General features: G+C 36.8%; 2 protein-coding genes and 1 non-coding gene across 4 annotated transcripts in view; 1 reads left to right on the top strand and 2 right to left on the bottom strand.

Moving 5' to 3' along the window:
- LOC101884676 (MAM domain-containing glycosylphosphatidylinositol anchor protein 2-like) overlaps window positions 1–8,586 on the bottom strand; it is a 352,666-nt gene extending 344,080 nt beyond the window's left edge. For both annotated transcript variants that reach the window (XM_073933868.1, XM_073933869.1), the window contains exon 1: window positions 8,549–8,586. The gene's annotated coding sequence lies outside the window, so the exon portion shown is untranslated. The remainder of the gene's footprint in view (window positions 1–8,548) is intronic.
- A 308-nt stretch (window positions 8,587–8,894) lies between these two features.
- Window positions 8,895–8,976, top strand: trnas-gcu (transfer RNA serine (anticodon GCU)). Its single transcript has one exon. It is a non-coding gene; the product is annotated as a tRNA-Ser (tRNA).
- Window positions 8,977–11,645: 2,669 nt separating this feature from the next.
- On the bottom strand, window positions 11,646–18,206 carry rps29 (ribosomal protein S29). Its single transcript, NM_212953.1, has 3 exons — window positions 18,128–18,206; window positions 14,448–14,547; window positions 11,646–11,764 (listed from the first exon to the last, which is right to left on the bottom strand). The coding sequence occupies exons 1-3, from the start codon at window positions 18,187–18,189 to the stop codon at window positions 11,756–11,758; spliced, it is 171 nt and encodes a 56-aa protein (NP_998118.1). The 5' UTR covers window positions 18,190–18,206; the 3' UTR covers window positions 11,646–11,755.
- Between the last annotated feature and the right edge of the window lie 3,090 nt (window positions 18,207–21,296).

The following is a 21,296-nucleotide window of genomic DNA, read 5'->3' as shown; positions in this document are numbered from 1 at the left end:
TGTATTTTTTATCAGGCAAACTATTTATATTTGTTTATTGCACAAATTCCTTTATTTTATTTTATTTTATTTTATTTTAATTTAATTTAGCTATTTTACCATATAAACCTTTGAATGTTTCTATTTCAAGTATTAATTAAATTCAATTTAGCTGCTTAACTAAAACTAAATTAACTATTTCTAATTTTATTTTATTTGCCATTTTTATCAGGCAATCTATATTCAGTCAGCAGCTACAGTGTTGACGATACAAAAAAAAAAACTGCCGCCTCGAACATAATGAACTGCAAAACTGCAGCATATTATAATCAATTCTCTGGCTTTGATGGCCTTTTTGACAATAAGCGCTTGTTTCATTGCGTTGCTTATTTTTGGTTCGGTTATAATTACAACAGGATGGTGTGAAGCCAGATTCATCAGTCTATTATGGGTCTGTTTTCAGTGCCAATGTGAATACGAGTGCAATTACTACGCTGGTGATAACAAAATACATTTACAGTTGATTGTGTGGCATTGCACACTCACAGTGCCCTTAAAAGATGTGGGAGAGTCGCACAAATCCTGATGTGCAAAACTGAGGTTCTATTAATAATCCATCCTTATTTATTGAATTTAATTATATTGAATAACTTAATCTGCCAACTTACAAGACCAACTTTAGCAGGTTTGATTTATTCATTCATTCATTCATTTTCTTGTCGGCTTTATTAATCCGGGGTCGCCACAGCAGAATGAACCGCCAACTTATCCAGCAAGTTTTTACGCAGCGGATGCCCTTCCAGCCACAACCCACACACACATTCACACACACACACACACATACACTACAGACAATTAAGCCTACCCAATTCACCTGTACCGCATGTCTTTGGACTGTGGGGGAAACCGGAGCACCCGGAGGAAACCCACGTGAAGGCAGCTAGAACATGCAAACTCCACACAGAAACGCCAACTGAGCCGAGGTTCGAACCAGCGACCCAGCAACCCTCTTGCTGTGAGGTGACAGCACTACCTACTGTGCAACTGCGTCGCCAGGTTTGATTCATTTTAGTTCAATTTTAATTTAGCCATTTTATCAGAGAATATTTGCATATTTAATTGTTTTTATTTCATTTAATTTTACAACACAACATGTTGCATATTTAACTCAATTTAGTCAAACAACATTTTGCATGTTTAATTTAATTATTATAATTTAATGTAATTTGGATAAATCTGTTTAAATTACATTTTTTGCAAGTTTAATTTAATTTTTCCAGACAATATTTAGCACATTTAATTTATTTATTATACTTTAATTTATCCAGACAACATTTTGCATGCTTAATTTATTTGTTTGCATGCTTCTATGAATTTAATTTAATCTTCTGCATGTTTCTATTCATTTATTTTTTATTTAATTCATTAAAGCCATTTTACGAGACAATTTTTGATGTTTAATAAAATAAAACAAAAAATAATATAATAAAAAATAAATAAAATAATTAAAATGAATTTAGCCATTGTACCAGACAACATTTTGCATGATCAGTTTAATTTAATCAAATCTTTGGCAGGTTTCTATTAATTTAATTTAACTTAATTTGACATTTTACCACATAATGTTTAGATTTTTTCTATTGCAAGTATTAATTTAATTATTACTTTATTTTATTTATAATGTTTTTTAGTTGCATGCTTCTATTGCAAGTTTTCCATTTATTTATTTATCTGTGTATTTATTTAATTATAACTGAATCTTTAATTGAAGTATTTCTGACCTAAAGCACCTCTGAAGTGCTTGTAGATTATCCAAACATCCTGTAAAGAGTGTCGACCCGCTGCTCAGTGTTAAATGTCAATGCTTGATCTTTCTGCAGTAATTCAGCTTCAGCTTAACACACTTTACTGCTGCTGTTATAATAATCAGAGCAGCCTCAATATACAACTCACCTTACATGCTGATAATTATATACAGTTGAAGTCAGAATTATTCCCCCTCCTGTTTATTTTTTTCCTCAGTTTCTGTTGAAAGGTGAGAAGATTTTATTCAGCACATTTCTAATTATAATAGTTTTAATAACTCATTTATAATAACTGATTTATTTACTCTTTGCCATGATGACAGCACATAATATTAGACTAGATATTCTTCAAGACACTAAGCTTAAAGTGACATTTAAAGGCATCACTAGGTTAATTATGGTAAAGGTGCAGTAGGTGATCTGCCTAAATGCTAACTGGTTAGCATACTATCTTTCAAACACAATCCGTCCCTTGCCGTCCAAAGCCATGCCTCCTGAAATCACGAACACACATTAAAGATGACCGAGACCCACTAGATCATGTCATTCACTCGTTAGAAAGCTTTATAATAGTTTAATAAAACTACAATTCCCAAAGAGAAACTGTATTATATCCAGCACGCTTCAGTTGTGTAGCAGCAGAACTCGTCATGATGTGCAATATTTCATGCATGCAGGATCGCTGGTCTCACTCTCTCACACACTTTGTCCTAAAGCCACTACACTCTAAAAAACATCGAGTTATTTATTTAACCCAATGGTTGAGTTAAACATATTTGCTGCTTTGTTGGGTTATTTATAACCTTTATTTGGTTACTTATATCATAAATCAATCAAATGGATAAAAACTTTGGATTTCAACAGTCAACTGATTTGACACAGAACAGCTGTATTAATAGAGAGGGTGCTCGCTGCAGAGCCATTTGAGGAGAGCTGAGCTCCAGCGAGGGGGAGCATGAGCTGTCGCTCCTCCTCCTGTAAGCTGTTTTAATGCGTACACCAACCCCACCCCTAACCCTACCCCCAGTGACATCACTCGTAGAAGAAGTGCAAAAAAGGTGGAGCTCAAGCTTAAGCTCCCCCTCGCTGGAGCTCAGCTCGGCCAAATGGCTCTGCAGCGAGCACCACTTGTATTAATATGTGCTAGTAATTTTATTTTTGCGTTATAAAATGTATAATAAGGTATAATAATGTTGTTTTTGTTTTATCAAATGACCTCTTCGAGTCGTGTTTTTTATATACGTTTCACCAGCACCAGATGATACAAACGCGCACTTCACAGCTGATCTATAGACCTTTTTCTTGGAACGCAAAATTACCCATGATGCTTTGCGTGTATGCGCAAGGAGAATGCGAAGAACTTCCGGTCGGCAGCTGATGCGTGTAAACAGTCACATTTGGACAGCTTTGAAATGATAGTTTTAATCTACTTTACCTGCTTTTATCCTCTCTGAACTAATACTGTTGTCCATCAGCAGCATCTCCTGGACTGATCATTTACAGAAATGTGATATAATAGGATGGAAAGCAGCTGCTGTGAGGCGTTTTCCCCTCGTTGTCAGACGGCATCTTCTGCAGTTTAAATGAAGCCTCGTCATCGCTAAAGTCAACATTTTCTCTTGATTTCACATATATAACCAGCCCAAACTAATGTAGTTCAGCAAAATGTTTGACACACACACGTAGCCTGTACTGTGCCACTGACACACTGATTTAATAACTGTGACAAAGTGAAAATATAGACTAGTGCCATTTCCAAATGACAGAAAAACACAAACCGTGATGAAAACAACACACGAAATAAAACACAAACGGCTCGCGATTAGAATGAACAGCAAATCAGCAGCAGAGGATCAATAACAGACTTTTATTGCTCATTTGTGTAAATTGCACGACTTTCATACCTGTTAAGCTTCATGCCAGTACTCTGGTTTGCTCTCTCACTCTCTCTCTCTCTCTGTGTGCATGTGTATTTCACTGTACACTGTATTTCTGACGGCAGACACGTGAACTAGGAGAACGTTTTTCTCGTATTTCTGACGCGCTTGAACCACATGTGACAGATTATAACGGCATTAACAGACACATCTCTAAGTTGTGTCTCACAAAAACACTCTGTTATCCATTAAAAACGTTATTGAAACCCATTTTCGAAGCGCAAATTACCAGATGAACACGCTGTAAACGGAAGTTTTTAGCATTCGGAAGACACTGTTCGCTATGGCACCCTCCATGCAGCAGCCATGAAAAAGGTCTATATTAAATGGATAAAACGCTTTCTCTACCTCACACGTTCATCTCTAAAGTTTTGGTTTTTTGGAGGAAAATACACATATTTGGGCTATCCGGCCGTCATTCTCACCTTTAGGAAACAGCGGAGACATTTATTTATTTTAGTATAATTCTATAGTTTTATAATTCTAAAACTAATAGTAGTAGTAATACTATGGAAAAATAACATTTAATCAAAATAACCCAAAGCATTGCGTTAAAATAAGCAATAGTTAGGAAGGTGCAATAATAACCTATAGTTGGGTTATATGTTGAGGTATTTTTAACCCAACTATTTTAACAGAGTGCATACATTCACTCTCTCACACTCTCTCTGTGTATGCTGGCCTCGAGTTGAGGCCGTGTGGAGTGTGTAATATGTCATTAGCTGCGGTTCGGCTGATCGTCTTATCGCGTTTGACTTTTAACTCTTATCCTATTTGCACGTGTCTTTAACAGCGACTTCAGAAGAGTCCGAAAACACACTGCATCACTGAATACTCAACACACACACACACACACTTACACAGAAACACAGACTCACAAGCACACTATGCACACTATATATGCTCACTCACTCACTCACTCACAAACACATATATACACACACATATACACGGACACACACTATACACACATCAGGGTTCAATGGTAAGGAATAAGGATGTTTTTCCACTGGCCCGATCTATTTTCCTTATTTCCACATTCCAATGTTAAGAGATATGTCTGACACACACACACACACACACACACTCACTATGCACAGTATACAGGCTCACGCAAGCGGTTCACACACCAAATGCACTGCTCAGCGCTGCAACACAGCGCGCACATCACAGTAGTAAGTATCGCACACATTCTCATGTTATTAAAAAAGTGAACTCGATCAATGGCGCTCTGTGGCATGGCAGAAATATGAACAGTGTCCCGAGTCTTGGCTGGGCACCGTGGAGAGCAGTGACTTGCGGCGCCGGTGTATGTACCTGGATAAAAAACCTATGTTTAGAATTCTAAATGGCGGATCTGTTGTGCGACACCCTTAACATACACATACATTCTCAGACACACACACTCAAAGTAACACAATCACACACTAATATACATACACACACAACCTCTTATTCTCTCAAACACACTCAGTCAGAAAATCATACACACACACACACACACACACAATCATGCACTAACACACGCACAAGTAATATTAATATAATGATGATAATAATATTAAATTAAATAATAATAAAATAAATAAATAAAAAACAAATAATAATATAATCATGATAATAATAAAAATAAAACACTTATTAATAATAATAATAAAATAAAAATAACTTTAAAAATAATAATAATATATTTATGATAATAATAAAAATAAAATACATAAATAATAATAATAATTAAATCAATAATAATAATTATAATAAAATAAATAATAATAATAATAATAATAAAACAAATAATAATAATAAAATAAAATAACTTTTTAAAATAATAATAATAATAATAAAAAAACAAATAATAATAAAAATTTTAAAAGTAATAATAATAATAATAATAATAATAATAATAATAAAACAAATAATATTAATAATTAAATCAAAATTACTTTTTAAAGTAATAATAATAATAAAACAAATAATAATAATCATAATAAAAAAACTTTTAAAAGTAATAATAATAATAATAATAATAGTAATTATTGATGATAATAATAAAAATAAATAATAATAATAAAATAAATAATAATAATTATGATAAAAGGGTGACGAGGTAGCGCAGTGGGTAACACGCTCGGCTTACAGCAAGAAGGTCGCTGGTTTGAGCCACGGCTGGGTCATCTGCTGCGTAAAACATCTGTTGGATAAGTTGTTGGTTCATTCCGCTGTATCGACCCCAGATTAATAAAGGGACTAAGCCAAAAAGAAAATGAATGAATGAATTACAATAAAATAAAATAACTTTAAAAAACAATAATAATAAAATTTATAAAAAATAATAACGATGATGCTAATAATGATAATGATACAATAAATAATAAAAATAATAAACAATAACAAGTGTAAGTGGACTGAACATAAAAATATTAAGTTGTTTAAAAAAAATCAAGATTGAATTAAGCTCATTTTAAATAAGTAGTTTGAACAAGCAACAAAAGACCTTTTTCTTCAAAGCACCAACAGCACAACATCAAGCAAAATCCAAATAAATGAAGAATAACCAATAGACAGCTGCTCATATGTGCTGCACATGCTCAGTGGAGTCCAGTCTCCTCTCCACACTCGCTGTTATCATATCAGGACGCGATCAAGCGAGCGCTGCAAGCCGGAGTGCAGAAAAGATAAGCTCAAAGGTCAAAGCCCGTCGCCAACACTGAGAAACAAGTGTATCTGCGTGCGCATTCAGAGGCAGCGGCAGCGAACCAGCGCATCGTTTCCATGACAACCTACATCTGAAGTTTCCTGTTATCTTGGAAATAGATGGAGGGAAAATACGGCAGGCAGAGGAAATGATCAGGACACGGCCTCCGTTCAGCCTCTACAGCACACACACACACACACACACACACACACACACACACGATTACCTTCATTTACGACCCCGAGCGGAGACACTCACACTCACTCAATCACTAACACACACACACACACACACACACACACACACACACACACACACACACACACACACACACACACACACACACGGTTATACACTTAATCATTAACTAACACATACACACACTCAGAGACACGCACACAGAGAGAGACTCATGTAATAACACACACACACACACACACAATCACTAACCTGCACCCTGATTTATACAATAACACATACACAACCACTAACACACACTCTCTCAGACACACACACAATCATACATTTACACACATTCACACACGTGCAAACACACACACACACAAACACCAACACACTCTCTCTCTCTCTCTCTCTCTCTCTCTCTCTCACACACACACACACACACACACACAATCATACACCAACACACTCTCTCGCTCACACAAACACACATACAATCAACCACTAACACACTCACGCACACACACACACAATCATTCACTAACACACTCACTCTGTCACAAACACTCAGTCACTCACTCAATCACACACATGTACACACAGTCATACAATATCACATACACACACAATCACACACTAACATATACCCAATCTCACACACTCACCCACACAATCATACACTAACACACACACACACACACACACATTCAACACACGCTCACATTCTCACAAACATACACACATACACTCAGTCAGTCAGTCACACAATCACAAACTAAAACACTCACTCACACAAACATTATTATTGTATTAGTTCACATTATCATTAAGAGTGTGTGGGTGTTTCCCAGTACTGTGTTGCAGCTCAGAGTGCATCCGCTGCATGGAACATAAGCTGGATAAGTTGTTGATTCATTCCGCTGTGGCAAACCCAGATTAATAAAGGGACTAAGCCGAAAAGAATATGAATGAATGACATTATAATTAAAGTTTAATTAATTAATTATATAAATTGAATTAATTAATATATAAATTAATTTATCAATTAATATATATATATATATATATATATATATATATATATATATATATATATATATATATAAAACATCTGGTTTATTGAACTGGTTTTACACTACTAAATCAGCTTGAACTCCCTCATCTAGAATAGAATATAGAATAAAACTCACTCAGCTTATATTCTGTAAAAGTTATAGACGGTGTTCAGGATCTCTGCTGATGTGAAGCTTGCTTTTCTTTAAATGTTTTACGTTTCTGCCATCTAGTGTCTGAGAGCAGGTTTGCAAACTGTCCTTGAGTTTTCAAGACCACCACCACAACCCTATTATCACCCGTCAAACAATGCTCATCACAAACCAAACACCCATTAAGGCTCACAATGTACTTCATCAATTGGCTGCTAATATAATTTTACTATTTAGAATTTATAATTAGTACTTTTCTAAGTTTATATTATTAATGAGAAAGACTGAATTTGCCAATATAAAACCAACTTAACCTCAATCAAAACAACCACATAGTAACACCTTAAAACACCTAGTGACTACTCAGAACTCCATAGCAACCTCCCAAAATACCCTAGCAACCACTTTATTAAAAATAAATACATTTTTAGATATTTGCTAAATCCAAAAGTTCTTCGAAAGTTCAGGCTAAGCTTTCTCTGAAGCGTGTCTCTCGATCTGTTGTATAGTTGATAAAAAATAACCAAATAAACAGTAAAACATAATGTTTGGCGGTTGCGCCTTGTGACAACAAACACAACTTCGGACTTATTTTACCTGAAAACACACTGTTTTCGAAGCCAAACACACGGCAGCGACTTTTTATAACGCCAACAACATAACATTAACAATATACAGCGGAGGCTGATGTGTTTTTGAACGTTATTAGCTGATAAACAAAAATAATATTGAAACAAAACTCACCTCAGCTTGCGTTGAACAGGCCTTAGCAAACTCCAACCGACAGATGGCGCCAATTATCCATACTTTATTATAATTTGAAAATACATCTTTTAGCATGTACAAGAGGTTATTCGAAATCCTTGAAATTAAATAAGTTTGGGAAAAAAAATATGTTAATAAATAAAACTCCACATAAACGGAGGCGCTCCTTATGAATATTAATCAGGTCACGCTGATGTTGAGCGTCCGATCAAGTGTTGTGATTAATATTCATGAGCCACGTAAAGCGGTTTATTTATTTGGCTTTTTCCACTTGTAATCATCATTTAGCTTGTTTCTACACATTTTTATCTGTCTTATACACATGGACGAGGTGGCCGAGTGGTTAAGGCGATGGACTGCTAATCCATTGTGCTCTGCACGCGTGGGTTCGAATCCCATCCTCGTCGAGTGGTTTTGATTGATTCATTTCTATAAGGGATTCGGACATTTGTTCTATTCCTTATAGGTAAACAACGCTGAGAAAAAAATCAGAGCTGAACAAATTCGGTAAAATTAGATTATTACACACACTTCAACTCTGTTCAATTGTAAACATCCTGCCGAAAAAAACTGCTAAAACCAGCCTAAGCTGGTTTTCAGCTGGTCTCTCAGCCTGGTTAAGTTGGTTTTAACTGGTCTCCCAGCCTGGTCAAGCTGGTTTTAGCTCTTCTCCCAGCCTGGCCAGGGTGATTAAGCTGGTCTCCCAGTCTGGTTTTAGCTGGTCTCCTAGCCTGGTCAAGCTGGTTTTAGCTGTTTTTTGCAATAGTAAACTTTAAGTTCAAATTAAATATATATTATTATTAGCAATGATAAATACACATTAAAGTAGCACATATGCTTTCAGCATCGTTAAATCACTTGTGCACATTCGCAATAGTCACATATGAGTGATATGTTAAGTTCATATGTTGGGATTCGACAGGGTGGGCCACTTATATAGATACAAATAAAATGGGAATGGTTGGTGATATTAACGTCTTGTTTGTGGCACATTAGTATATGGCTGTTTCTCAATCCCAAGAATGCAGAGAACGGACTTGCGTTCTTGTGGAGACCGGTCTAGCCAGGTGTCCTCGGAAGAACGAACTCAGGAGACCAGAACAGACACGCGTCCTGTGAGAAATGGGATGCTGCGTTCTTCCTGATGGTCACATGACCTTCACGTGTTTTAAATGGTAGATAATTTAAACATTACAACATACAAAGATTTATTGTTATTCCGATTTTAAATACATTTACTCTGCATAAAAAACATTATCAATAGACTCTGCACAACATAAATAAAACTGATTATTGGGAATTTCAGCAAACACCCTTAATGTGTTTATTCCTTTATTAAGATGTTCACGGTCATGTTTACTTTGACGGTTTCATTTAGGGAAACTCCTGAGGTAAATAAATAATATCTCTGAACTTTAATATTAAATCTAGATAAAATGCTGCGCTTCCCACCTCCAGTCGCAATGACTTCTGGGACTTCCAGAGCGAGTTCGGTGTTCAAGTCTGCATCGGTGCATCCTCAATATCAAGATCCGGGAAGTTTCATGCATCCTCCGTACTTGCGGTCTGGAGTATTGGAACTAAACTTAGGCAGCTGATGATGACGTTACACAAGAACACGAGGACACAAGACCGCTGAAGAACGCATATAGAGAAACAGCCTATGTGAGAGGGCAAACTTTTCAAGATGGGTGGTGACCATGGTGGCCATTTTGAAGTTGGCCATCTTGGATCCAACTTTTGTTTTTTTTAATAGGCAGAGGGTCATTTGACAGCCAATTATATCACTGTATGCAAATACACCACCATAGACAGTGGCTTATTGCTGACTAATTTTATTGGCTGACGCCGCTATGATGATCGCGTCAGCCTCAACTTCAAACACACCCTCTGTCAAGCGTTGATGCTAAAGCCTCTTGTGAATGGAGCGTTAAGCTCAATGACTGTAAAAAATATGGACGACGCGACAGCCCCTTTTCCCATTGAACGCCTTGAGGGCAAAACGCCTGCTTGGCGGGCACAAACTGTCGCAAAAGACTGCTGAAATTGGAGCCAGACATGCGCAGAAGGATTGTCTGATGGAGCCAGAGGAGGAGCCGCGAAAATGAGCAGAGTCGAGCTTCCAATCAAACGCTTTATGTAAAATCAACTACGCCCCCCGAACTTCTCAGCATGCGTTTGCTGTCATATCAACACAAATGGATGTAATAACGTTAACAAATATGAGGGTTTTATATATTCAATCGCGCCAGCTCCAGGCCGCAGCGCATAACCTACTCGCGGCGTCGCGGGCTGATTCCGGCTCGCATGCGGCAGCGCCTGCTCGCTCGGCCGCCGCATCTGGCTCGATTGACTCGGACTGGAATCTGGCAGTGAGTCCAGGCATCCGGAGTAGGTCCAGCAGAGGTAGTCAGTCTGAGCTCTAAGAGATAAGTCTCCGGCAGGCGAGAATCTAGCCGGAACTGTGTTTTGCTATCTGGGTGGCTAGGCGTGTATCAGCAAACTAATAAAGCCCGAAAAAAGCCCTGAACTTAGCGAATAAACAGTGTTCCACCAGGATCATGTATGTCAGAAACTATAGTTTACTGCTGAACTCATTTTGTCAAGGTAAAATAACACAGAAATCGAATAATAACACTTCAGTCTACTTCAGTCTCCTGCCGAAGCTCAGACGCGCTGCTTTGAGAAACTGTCAATCACAGCTGTCAATCACGATGACACGCCCAGCATTAAATTACTGCTAAAAACAAACTGTTTACAAAAATAAAGATCTGCACCTATTTCAGCACAATAACCAGTGCCTTAATCCACCAGAACTATCTTTCGGGACATTTTATTGCAAGTGTAATATTTTTTTTTTATTTGGGCTCAAGTCTCCTTCATTAACACGGAGGAGGCGGGCTTTATGACTTGTACTGCAGCCAGCCCCCAGGGGGCGATCTAACGGCCGAAACCTTCACTCAAACGTAGGCTTGAGGCACACTTGGTTAAGCTCAGTCTGTAATAAAACACCAGTTCAATAAACGTAAACATTTTTTCAATCCCAACCACAATTAAAGACACGGCACAACTTCTCAACAGAAACAAAACAAAGTGTTTATTGTATTTTCCACAGTAACTTCATGACGTCAGGTTGGACTGGAATGATGTTGACTCCCCATCATGAAAGTTCAGCCGTTCACTCGTTTAATCCAGCTAGAAAAACAGAGTAAAGAATTATTAGTATTGTCTAATGATGCGTCAGTCACCAACAAAAATTAACCATTTAAATGTGAAAAATATCAGCCAAAAAAAATTTTTTTTTTTTTTTAAATGTTATATTTTATTTACTAAACTAGTTATATTGTAAGAAATATCATTATCGCACTCAACATTTTTCGCAGTGTCGAATATGTATACAATTCATCGCTATCTCATGACAATTCATTATCTTGTATTTTTAGTTGCATTTTCGCACAACTGAGCGGAATTTAAAAGGATGCGTGGCACAAACCCCGCCTCTAAACCCAACCGTGATTGGGGGATGAGCAAATTGTACAAAAGATTGTACTAATACGAATTAGCCACTAAATCAAGGTTACAAAATGCCATGATAGCGTTGAACTATATACATTCAAGACACTACATTAGACACTGCGCAAGTACGCAATATTGTTGTTGAGTGTTGCAATATGTCTTACAATAAAACCAAATTGAAAAAAAAAAATACAACTATAATTTTTTTATTATTATGTAAAGATCATAAACTAGACATTTTTCTAAGATAATCAAAATACTTTATTGCAGTTCTCTATGATATGGCTACTATTATACTCATTACTAATATTATTTATTACACCTATACTGTATTCTAGGGCTGCACAATATATTGTTTCAGCATCGAGATCACAATGTGCGAGTCCGCACAGAGATCTGCAATGTAGTCTGAATTAAACTTGACTGAAGCATAAGTTATCAACATAGGAGCCATTTCAAATTTTAACCTTCGAGGGTAAGTTTTTATAATTGCATGCGTTTGAGACCTGACTAATGCCTAGTTCAGACTGCGTGATTTTAGCCCCGATTTTGGCTCGCCGACAGGTGTTGAGAAATCGCCGACAAATGCCTGAAATCACAGGCAAATCGCTGCTCGTGCACGTGAGTGACAATCACACAGTATGAACTATCAAAGACACGATCTGAGAGAATCGCCGATGAGTCGCCGATGCCTGTGAGATATTTGGCGTGCTGAATATCTGGAGCTGTCGGCGATTCAAATCATACCGTGTGAATTGAGTTTTGACTGAAAATAACATCAGCGATCGCCTACAGCCAATGAGAGAGCAGCTTTCACTTGAGTGTGCGTGTGTGTATGCCTGCTGCAGGCCAGCGGGAGGCTGGGGAGAAGTTAAAAGCGCTCATTTTCGGTTTATTTGGACCCACGAAATGGAGGAAAAACTAGTGGAGGTTTGACAGGACTCAGGAGCAACTGTGTCTGTTTGACGGTTCATACAGAAGGAAATTAGTTTATTATCAACTTAAGTTGAGGAGAAATGGCTAAAATCCCTTTAACCCAGGTGAGCAAACATGTACATGTTCTACCCCATTAAAAGCTTCTTTCTCATTATGTAGTTAATAACAAAAGATATACGACGTGTTTTTGGCTGTGAGACGTAGTTTGGACGAAGTTGTCAGCGATTCTTCCTATAGTAAAGTCATGCAATGTGAAAGTCCCTGTCGCCGATCCACCTTGCAGTGTAAACAAAGCAGAGACGAAACGCCAGCCCAGATAGTCAAGCAGTGTGAACACATCTGTGACACGACTACTTTGAAAATCATGCAGTCTGAACTCGACATAAGAATTTGACGCAAACTTGAGCAAATTGAAGATCCGCTCCCCTACAGAATCATCCCACTCGGCCTAAAACAGGGGTGGGCAAACTCGGTCCTGGAGGGCCGATGCCGTGCAGAGTTTAGCTCCAACTCTAATTAAACACACCTGCTTATAGATTTCTAGTGATCTTGAAGACACTGATGAGTTTGTTCAGGTGTGTTTGACTAGTGTTGAAACAAAACTCAGCAGGGACACCGGCCCTCGAGGATCAAGTTTGCCCATCCCTGGTTTAAAATCATCAATTCTTTACAAGCTATTCAAGTCATCTACTGAAAATGCATTTATAGTGCAACATACATCGCACTGAATAAAGAGAGCAAAGTTATTTCTTTTCCCATGTCGTGCAGCCCTACTGTATTATACTAATATTAATACTATTGAGCTATTATTATTAATTACCAATATACAACACTATTATTATCTCTTACTATTATTATAATACTATATTATTATTGTTTTCTATTACACTATTATGTATTATATATTAAACAAGATTACTAGACATTTAAAGTGAGCGATTGCTCCAGGTTTTAAATTTCTGTCTAGAGAGATCATGTTTTGATCCTCGATTGGTCTCACGTAGTCAAGTGATGCGATTTCGCAGGTCAGAGTTCACCAAGCTTGAACTGCGAAACTTGACGCATGACCCTGCGTTTCCAGTCTGACGCATTCGTGTGCGTATGAATGGAAGTCTATGGGGAAACAAGTCCAGTGTGACCACAGCTTTACATTTAACCAACAATTGAAGAGCGTCACCAACAAGCATGATTTAGTTTATATACAGGTCAACATTTGAAGTGGATCAAAATAGTTTTCCAAAAATTGTCCTAAAGACGAGAGTAGATTTAGGACTACTTTGATAAAACGTTTGGATCCATTTCAAACGCTGGCTACTGTATATTGCATATGGCTGATAGTGTTTTGATATATTGTGCAGCCCTTCACTCAATTACCAACAATCACTTTATGAAGAGCATCACTTCTTATAAGCCTAGTAATACTTGCCTTGACGAAGCCGATGTCTTTAGCGTACTGCCTGAAGCACTGACGGCACATGTTGAGTCCGTATTTACGGATCAGTCCGTGACGGTTTGAGCAAACCCGGCTGCAAAACACAACAAGAGCATCGGTTACAATAGAAGTGCATTGTTTTAAGTCGGCATATGTCAATTCACGTGGACTTTTATTTCAGTATGTTGATGTACATCCAACTGAATATTGAGTAGGGGGCGGGCTTTCAGTATGTTGATGTACTTCAAACTGAAACTGAATAATAAGTAGGGGGCGGGGCTTTCTTTTGCACGTCAGTTGCATAGCAAACCAGCAGTTGTTGCTAAAAGGGATACAGCTGCAGCAGGATGAATTTATATGTATTAAAAAACTAATTTAATTGTATTGGATTTACGCTAATTTACCCCTACCCTAAACCCAATCCTCAGGGTAATACAACAGTATTTATAATGATAGTCATTTATAATTTGTTAAATTTAAAATTTCATATTAAATTTATTAATTGTACTTTATTAACGTACACCCCTAAACCCAACTCACATGCAATGTAAAACAGTAATTATAATAAAATATTTATTAATTACAATTAAAATAATTAAATTACACATTAAATGTACATCTACTACAACCACAACCCTAAACCCAACCATCACAGTAGCAAAAACAGCTATTATTGTTGCACGTTTATGCTGTATTTGATTGCACATGTGCAGCTGTATCCTGAAGTTCATTGATATACAGTTGTTATGGAAGCTCTCAGGTTGATGTCAACAGCAGAACATGCTCAGACTTTGCTTGTAGATTTGCATTGATTGTATTTTATTAAAGTCTACATCTACCCCTACTCTAAACACAACCCTGACAGCAATGTAAAAACCATAATTATGACAGATTTATTAATTACATAAAATGAACTTCAACGTCTACCTCTACCACAACCATCACAGTAATGTAAAAACAGTAATTAAGAGAATTATTGTACTGAATAAAATACACTAATTGCATTATATTAAAACCTACCACCCAGTTATGCACATACAGTAATTATGAAATGTATTACACATTAAACTGCATAATTAACACCTGCCCCAACCCTCATAATACTGCTTTTTGTACAGAATCACAAAATGTATGCTACATTGTGCTCGTCTTCAGCTGTATCCCTTCTAGACTTTACCCAACTTACAATTAACGCAACCAAACTAACAATAAAAGGGGAATGGCCATGTTCATTAATATAAAGTTGCTATGAAAGCCTTCGAGTTGATGTCAGCAGTATGAAAACATGCTCAGACTTTTGATTGTAGATCATCAATATATCTTTATTCAGTGGATTAACATGCAGACTAATTATTCATGTTAGGAAAAGCAATGCGAGCTAGCAAAATAAACAATGTAAATTTTGATTTTACAAGGACTTTAAAAGGGACGGTTCAACTTTAATATAATGAAATTCAGATTCAAGCCTCTGAGCACAAAAAAATATTCAGACTACTGGAAAGCGGCAGCCACTGAATTACACGTTTTTTTTTCCTACAATGGATGTCAATGCTACCAGTTTCCATTATTAATTAAAATATCTTCTTTTGGGTAAAAAAAAAAGGAAAAAAATACAAAGCTTTAATAAAATATATATTTTTATATAAGTGTACCATCGCTTGTATTAACAATGCACTTAAAACAAATAATTTTTTTTTTTTCAATAAAAAAGCAGATTAAACGTACACAAATCACTATTTATTTTCTTAGTACCTCATTTAAACTGCATTTTGTGGGGGAAAAACAGCAATGCTACATTTATGACCTGCCAACAGTCATCTTTGAAAATAAGTTAATCTAATGCTTTTCTAATGGTAAAACTGTAGTAACCATAATTGTTTGGTGCATTGACTTATGCATAGTGCATAGTGGGGTAAAACTTTAAACATAACGTTTGGATACCACATTTTATTTTTATTACATTACAATTTAAGCAAATTGTAATGCAATTATCCTTTTAAATTAGGGCAAGACAAACTGTTTCAGCATTGATATTGCAATATGATCATTCGCAATTGTCACATTTCAACTATATGCAAGTATATGCATGCAAGTGTTTAAGGACTGTGAGGGTTTTAAAAGCTTCCAGGCTTAAGAAAAATGTACTGTTTGTAATAAAAGATTGCTTATTATATAAATATTGTGCTCAATAATATAAATATTACGCTTATTAAATAATACTTATGCTCATGTGCTATACAAATAAAGTTCACTTATATGCACTCGCCTACAAAATCTTCCCAATCAATCTGAAATTATAGATTCTTTACAAACATTTATTCAAATCATCGAGTGAAATTTCACTCAGTGTCTAGTATGCATCTTGATTTTAAAATATTTAGATATTTGGATAGAAAACAGGAAAAAACTTAGATTTTTATTTAATAATTATTAACAGCTCAGGGTTTTTTTTAGGCCTGTGACTGTGTGAGGGCTTTAAAAGCTTTCAGGCTTAAGAAAATGTACTATTTGTAACTTGCAAAAATTTATAATGATTAGTTTAATGGAATTGTTTATAAAAAAAGACGTAGTATTATTATACATTACTGTAGCCTTGAATAGTTTGATTCTTCGGAAAACAATAAAATTGTTTAATTAGCATATTTTTTTTATTGAAATTATGTATGCTGGTAGATTGCATATTATACAAATATTGTGGTCAATAATATATTGTGCTTATATAATACTTATGTTCATGTACTATACAAATAAAGTTAAATTACATTATGCAATCGCCTACAGAATCTTCCCAATCAATCTAAAATTATAGCTTCTTTTTGAACATTTATTCAACTCGTCGAGTGAAACTATTCATATCGCAATATAAAAAAAACGCAGAACAATAATGCAATGTTTTTCTAATATTGTGCAGCCCTACTTTTAAGATACGAAACACTTCATAAAGTCAGCAAACATCCATTAATTTTCTTAGCAATTTGTTTAAACCCCCTACAAGCAGTTAGTTACTAAATAATATTATAAGTTAACTGGTTAAAAAAATACAAGTAATAATAACTTTGTGAATTAACCAGAAATTCGTGTTAATAATTATGACCTGCAAATGGTCCTCCTTTGTAAAAATAAACCATGTTAAAATAGTACAAGTTAACTATGGCTGTGTGGTACACTGACTTCCATTTGCCAGCAGTTTTACCACAAATACCATAGTAAAACTAGTTCATTTTAACCATGAACACTACTTTAGTTTTGGTTAACACAGTCGACAGCGGTAAACCACAAATTATCCATGATTAAATGCTTACAAAATGGCATCAAAACATTAAATCGTTACTTAATAAAAGTGTGAAATGTTATATAAACATTTAAATGACTACGCAAGTCTGTAATCTGTGACCAAACATGTAGAAAATCCTCTAGACACTCTCTATATATAGGAGAGACCACTATTATCGAATTGATATCATACTTAGATGAAGTGTTTATCGTTTTATTCGGGTTTCCAGTAATCGGCAGTTAAACTATTCTCCGTCCGCCATGTTGTCAGCGCGCATCATCCTCGCCGCCCATGTGCTCCGCATTCCCGCGGATATTATAAACACACGACGGTCTGACCGAGCGAAAACCTTCACAAACACAAAACCTTCACATTAAACACCAAACTGAGCAGAACTGACCAGGATCTCGAGCCCTGGCCGTATTTTCTAGGGTGACTCCAGTAGAGCTGCTGATGGCCCATCTCGTCTCTCTCGATCGGGATGTCGAAAAGGAAGTGGATCTTGTGCGCAGGCGCAAAAAAGACGCGCTTCTTCTACGGAACCCGCCACTTCCTGCGCCCACACTAAAAAACGGCGCCATTCCGAGGGCGAGTTCCACATTACAGAAGTCAGGAAAATGTTTATTTGTTTATTTTATAGTGTAGATTGTACATGTATAGTGTAAAATACCTGCCCTTGTGTAGGAATGGTGATGGTGAATTTTTAAAAATATTGAATGGTCTTTTTAAAATCCCTGAAGTCTTCTCTGAGGAAGTTCTACACATATTATTGTTGTTTTATTACAATTAAGTCTTTATTTATTTGTTTATTAGTTCGTTTGTTCATTCATTCGTTTGTTTATTATTATTGTTATTATTATTATTATTAATAATAAGTTATTATAATGGTGTCGCGGTCGCACAGTGTCGCCTCACAGCAAGAAGGTCACTGGTTCGAGATTCGGCTAGGTTAGTTGGCGTTTCTGTGTGGAGTTTGCATGTTCTCCCTGTGTTGGTGTGGGTTTCCTCCGGGTGCTCCGGTTTTCACCACAGTCCAAACACATGCGCTATAGGGGAATTGGGTAGGCTAAATTGGCCGTAGAATGAGTGTGTATGGGCGTTTCCCAGTGATGGGTTGTAGCTGTGTAAAACATATGATGGATAAGTTAGTGGTTCATTCTGCTGTGGCAACCCCTGATAAATAAGCAGAAAAGAACATTAATGAATTAATGAACGTTACTATCATTAAAGCAATCATTAATTCGTTTGTCTTATAATAATAATATGTTTATTTTATATATTTGCATCTTCAGTGCTCAATTACGCTTTACAAAAAAAGCAAGAAAAACTATCATATTTATTACTGTAATATTTCTTTTGATCTTTTCTTTTAATTTATATTTCTTTATCAATGTTTATTATATTTGTAGAAGATTTTTCTAATAATTGTTTCGTACTATTTGTTCTTTCACGTATTTTTTGTTTTAAAGTATTCTAGTTTTAAAAATTGTCCTTATATTTATTACTTAAAGCTTGTATTTGCGAAACAAACTTCTATTCTAGGACAAACAGCACAAGATTTACATTAGAAATGCATATAAATGCACACTGAAGTTTCAAAGGGACCCCAAAAATTAAATTTCTATTATTTATTCTCTCAAGTGATTCCAAAACCTTTATGAGTTTTATTTTGTTTCATCATGCTGAACACAAAGTATATTATGGTTTGAAAATGTTGTAAACTGGTAAGCATTAACATCCATAGTAGAAACAAGTATTATAGAGTGTGAACGTGGCTTTAGTTTGCTTTGAAGCTGTGGTCACAGGGCACTTTTCACCCCATAGACTTACCTCTTACGTATGTAAATACAGCAGACTGGAAGCACAAGCTTGTGCGACACGTTCCACCTGCGAAATCGTATCATATGAATGCGTGAGACCAATTGAAGGTCAAAACCTCTCTGGAAAGAAATTTTAAATATGGAGCAATCACTCGCTGAAGCAGATGCCCAGAGTTTGAAGATTCCCAAACAAAAGTAGTGTCCGAACGAAAGAAGCATCCCAAATGACACATTATGCACTTATACGATAAACACTTGTGCACTTATATACTCAACCATGTAGTGTTTAAGTGTCATCTCAAATGAAACTGTAAGGGGCCGTTCACACAGAATGTGTTTTTCCTCACCAATGCATTACTTTTCTATAGGGGAAATACCAACCTACGTCACACGTAACGTCACACAGGTTCAAACGCGCATACCGGTTGCAAAAAAAGACCGGTTGCAATAGCAAGCATGTTGTGTTGTGCAGTAGGATGCCAAATTTTACCGTACACCAGTAGTAAGTGGAGTAAGGACCTAATTAATAATGCTGGACTCTGCAGTGCTCATGTTATATCAGGTAAGTTCACGCTATGCTAAAACATACACATCGCTAGTTTTGATTGCAGGAATAATTTCAGCAAAAACAGTTAAACATGGTGAATTAAACTGCGGACACAGAATGCTCAGAATGAAATGTAAACGTGTGTGTTTACATACCCTGCCGTACAGGAGCAGTTCACTGTCAGAATGCAGTAGTTCTGCTTGTTGATGATGACCCAGGCCTTGTACAGCTCCGTCTGCTTTCCTTGACTTTGGCTAGGCAGAACCTCGGTTTTTAGTGTAACCCCGCCGGTCCTACGCCACCCAACCCGCTCCGAGCTGGTATCGAACCGGCGACCTTCCACATGGGAGTCGGTTGCTCTAATAAGGAGGCTAAAGACCATGGCCTATAGCGTCTGTGGCTAGAGCACCTTTAGAGTTCAGAGGAGTGAGGTTTACCTGCACAGCATCAACTGGCTGACCTCCGCTACACTCAACCCCCTAAACCTCACTCCAAATCCGGGTCACGGCACCAATGTAACCCTGCCGGTCCTACGCCACCCAACCCGCTCCGAGCTGGAATCAAACCGGTGACCTTCCGCATGGGAGTCAGTTGCACTAACAAGGAGGCTGTGCAGGTAAACCTCACTCCTCTGAACTCTAAAGGTGCCCACTAGAGGCCTCCGTTACATTAGCACTACATAGTGTTGAATCTGGTCATCATGGAGCATTATTTCCGGCACATGACTGCACAGAACAACATTGTAGGCATCCAGACACAGTCCCTTTAAGGCAAGTCATTTCATTCGGCAGCCATCTTTGAAACACCTCTTGGCAGTATGCTCGGGCATTCTGTTTGAATGGGGAAACATCAAATTCTCCAAAAATAATAGTCATTCTATAGCGATAGCTGATTGGCTCCTGTACTACAAGGCGGGCTTTATTCACTATATAGCGATTAATGATTGGCTCCGCCATATTAACAGTTAATTTACCCCCCAAAGTATACGAGTGACACGTCTTCTCTATTCTATCCGCTTGTTAAGTGTGACGTCATGCGGAGCGGCTTCCGGGTCCAAGCGCTCTATTCAACTGAATGGGGAGATTCATGAAATGGTAATAATAAACGTTTACGAAGCGATTTAATGCTTTCGAAAGTCACGATTGCAATATATATGTCCATGCCTAATATCCGATGGCCAGAAAGTGATTCATTGTTTTATA

The sequence above is a fragment of the Danio rerio genome, chromosome 20, assembly GCF_049306965.1.
Source record: "Danio rerio strain Tuebingen ecotype United States chromosome 20, GRCz12tu, whole genome shotgun sequence".
Taxonomy (NCBI): domain Eukaryota; kingdom Metazoa; phylum Chordata; class Actinopteri; order Cypriniformes; family Danionidae; genus Danio; species Danio rerio.
This window is presented reverse-complemented; position numbering and strand designations above follow the sequence as displayed.